The 4215-nt window shown below is 34.7% G+C and overlaps 1 protein-coding gene across 1 annotated transcript in view; it reads left to right on the forward strand.

The window, feature by feature from the left end:
- Positions 1–3914, forward strand: part of si:dkey-260g12.1 (tumor necrosis factor receptor superfamily member 26) — a 12321-nt gene extending 8407 nt beyond the window's left edge. The window contains exons 8-11 of the mRNA XM_062064346.1: positions 56–175; positions 255–277; positions 2616–2670; positions 2752–3914. Of these exons, the coding sequence (XP_061920330.1) occupies positions 56–175; positions 255–277; positions 2616–2670; positions 2752–3041 (488 nt within the window). The 3' untranslated portion in view covers positions 3042–3914. The remainder of the gene's footprint in view (positions 1–55; positions 176–254; positions 278–2615; positions 2671–2751) is intronic.
- Positions 3915–4215: the final 301 nt, after the last annotated feature.

Here is a 4215-nt window from a genome sequence, read left to right on the forward strand (position 1 = left end):
TGAAACAGCACTTGAATGCAGCACGTTTGATTGACTGACTATTTGTGCGAAACAGAAAAGAGGAGCACCGACCAGCTGGCGGCCATCGTGTGTCTGGTGGTCGTCATGGTAACTGCCGCCCTGGTAATCCTATTCTGCATCTGTCAACCCGGAGAAGAAACCTGCTTGAAGAGAGGTATGATGGCCGATCAGTCAGTGGGAGTCATTAATTGATTAATTGGAACCTGATGATCCATATGCTTTGTGTCCTCCAGCTGTGATGAAGTTGCACAATAAGGTAAGTGAAGTGCATAACATTTTGTGTGTAACAATGATTTTGTTGTTTTGTATTTGTGATTTGGTAAGACTAGTACACTAGTTTTGCTAGGTGGATTTCAACATGGGATATATATATATATATATATATATATATATATATATATATATATATTTAAAAAAAAAATTCAGTTTAATTTCAGTTTATTTCGAACATGCATACGATACAATGTAATGTATCACATATTTCCAGTTGTTGCATATATATATATATATGTATATATATATATATATATATATATATATATATATATATATATATATATATATATATATATATATATATGTATATGTATATATATATGTGTGTGTATATGTATATATAAATGTATATGTATATATATGTGTATATATATGTATATGTCTATACATGTATGTGTGTGTGTATATGTATATATAAATGTATTTGTGTGTATATATATGTATGTATATGTATATATACATGTATGTGTGTGTATATATATGTATATGTATATATGTGTATATATGTATGTGTGTGTATATGTATATATAAATGTATATGTATATATATGTGTATATATATGTATATGTCTATACATGTATGTGTGTGTGTATATGTATATATAAATGTATTTGTATATATATGTGTATACATGTATGTGTGTGTATATGTATATATATGTATTTATATGTATATATATGTATGTATATGTATATATATATGTATGTATATATATGTGTATATATATGTATATGTCTATACATGTATGTGTGTGTGTATATGTATATATAAATGTATTTGTATATATATGTGTATACATGTATGTGTGTGTATATGTATATATATGTATATATATGTATTTATATGTATATATATGTATGTATATGTATATATATATGTATGTATATGTATATATACATGTATGTGTGTGTATATATATGTATATATGTATGTATATGTATATAAGTGTATATATGTATGTGTGTGTATACACTACCGTTCAAAAGTTTGGGGTCACATTGAAATGTCCTTATTTTTGAAGGAAAAGCACTGTACTTTTCAATGAAGATAACTTTAAACTAGTCTTAACTTGAAAGAAATACACTCTATACATTGCTAATGTGGTAAATGACTATTCTAGCTGCAAATGTCTGGTTTTTGGTGCAATATCTACATAGGTGTATAGAGGCCCATTTCCAGCAACTATCACTCCAGTGTTCTAATGGTACAATGTGTTTGCTCATTGGCTCAGAAGGCTAATTGATGATTAGAAAACCCTTGTGCAATCATGTTCACACACCTGAAAACAGTTTAGCTCGTTACAGAAGCTACAAAACTGACCTTCCTTTGAGCAGATTGAGTTTCTGGAGCATCACATTTGTGGGGTCAATTAAACGCTCAAAATGGCCAGAAAAAGAGAACTTTCATCTGAAACTCCACAGTCTATTCTTGTTCTTAGAAATGAAGGCTATTCCACAAAATTGTTTGGGTGACCCCAAACTTTTGAACGGTAGTGTATATATGTGTGTATATATATATATATATACTGTATATATATATACACATACATATATATGTATATATGTGTCTATGTATACATATATATATGTGTATATATGTATGTGTATATTTGTTTGTATGTGTATACAGTATATGTATGTATGAGTAAATACGTATGTATGTATGTATATTTATATGTATGTATGTGTATACGTGTAAATATATGTATATAGGGACGGCGTGGCGAAGTTGGTAGAGTGGCCGTGCCAGCAATCGGAGGGTTGCTGGTTACTTTTAGGGGGTAGCGGGGGGTGTATATTGTAGCGTCCCAGAAGAGTTAGTGCTGCAAGGGGTTCTGGGTATTTGTTCTGTTGTGTTTATGTTGTGTTACGGTGTGGATGTTCTCCCGAAATGCGTTTGTCATTCTTGTTTAGTGTGGGTTCACAGTGTGGCGCATATTTGTAACAGTGTTAAAGTTGTTTATACGGGTCACCCTCAGTGTGACCTGTATGGCTGTTGACCAAGTATGGTTTGCATTTACTTGTGTGTGTGAGAAGCCGTAGATATTGTGTGAAAAGCCGTAGATATTATGTGAATGGGCCGGCACGCAAAGGCAGTGCCTTTAAGGTTTTTGGCGCTCTGTACATCTTCCTGCGTCCGTGTACACAGCGGTGTTTTAAAAAGTCATAAATTTTACTTTTTGAAACCGATACCGATAATTTCCGATATTACATTTTAAAGCATTTATCGGGCGATAATATCGGCAGTCCGATATTATCGGACATCCCTACTACCCCCCCCATTTCAATTTTTTACTTCCCCTCATTTCAATTTTTAGGGTGGTGGGGAAGCTGCAGAGAAGAAGGAAGAGCATTTCCCCGTAAACCCATGTGGTAGGAAGCCTTTTGTCCATCTCGGATAGCCAGCTAGCTAGCATGCGATGCTTAAAGTAAGCACGACTTTTTATTGTGCAGGTGCTGTGCATGTCCACAATGCCGGCACAGTCATCTTCAGCTGGCTCAGTCACTTTACTGGCCAAGTGGGCCCCGTCATGGAAGCCAGGAGGGTTGCAGAGAAGCAGGAGGATGAGGAGGAGGAGGAGGAGGAGGAGGACCAAACCCCTTCTACTTTGTTGACTCACCCCGTGACCTCACCCAGCGTTCCCCTTTCTGAGGAGGAGAGAAGCGGCAAAGCAGCAGAGGTCTTCTTCCCCTCCCAGGAGGAAGGTAAAGAGTGGCACGTGTCCAAAGAGGAGGGGTTCTGATGGAAGACTAAGTCACTGGACTGGTGCTAAGTTCCCGACGTCTGAGAAGAACGACTTGTCTGGTAGGACTGAAGTCCACAATAAGTGTGATGGGGCACCATTTTCTTAATGATTTTATAGAAATACAGTGGAACCTCGATTCACACACGCCTTTTCGGTTTATGAACGTTTACATCACGCCAAATATGCCTCTGTGTGCGGATCATGTCTCTGCATACGAACGCTTCATCCATTTATCCATTATTCTGTGTGCCACCCGAAGCCCTATGGTGCCTGCCATTTTGATGACATCATTTCTGACGAGTTTATTTCCACAATTGTCATACCTTGCGCTGGTCAGAGCTGTGTGAGGCTGTCTTAGAGATCACTTTCTGGGATTGGAAATGCTTTCATAGTCATGCTCTATAGCTTCCGGTTACTAAACAACCACTGAGCTAGCATTGTAGAAAATATAGCTTCACTGAATATTTTATCATCGAAGAGGCTTTGTTCCGCAGCAAGTCTTTAATTGTGATGAGACTGAAAAAGATGCCACAACGAACCATTATTACAGCGAAGGAGCAGGCGCTACCGTGACACAAGCCGATGAAGGATCACCTCACACTGATCGTTTGTGCTAACGCTAGCGGCGACTACGTGACGCCACTGCTCGGTTGTCACTCTGAAACTCCCAAAGTGTTCAACAATTCCACAAATATTCCCAGACACAAGATAAAATGGGTTTCCTTCTTTTGTTTTGTTTTTGAAGCGAGCCAATAAGACTTGTTTGTGTGTAAGTGCGTGTTCAGTGTCGACATTTAAGCTTACTGTATTGTTGTGTTGTTTGGATAAAAAAAAGATTGTTGAGCGAGTACCCTATTGTTATGTTGGTTTGATATATATATATATGTGTGTGTGTGTGTATATATATATATATATATATATATATATATATATATATATATATATATATATATATATATATATATATATATATATATATATATATATATATATATATATATATATATGTATATATATATATATATATATATGTATATATGTATATATATGTATATATGTATATATATATATATATATATATATATATATATATATATATATATATATATATATATATATATATATATATATATATATATATATATTAGGGATGTCCAATAATGGCTTTTTG

This window comes from Entelurus aequoreus, linkage group LG11 (assembly GCF_033978785.1).
Source record: "Entelurus aequoreus isolate RoL-2023_Sb linkage group LG11, RoL_Eaeq_v1.1, whole genome shotgun sequence".
NCBI classification, from domain to species: Eukaryota; Metazoa; Chordata; class Actinopteri; order Syngnathiformes; family Syngnathidae; genus Entelurus; species Entelurus aequoreus.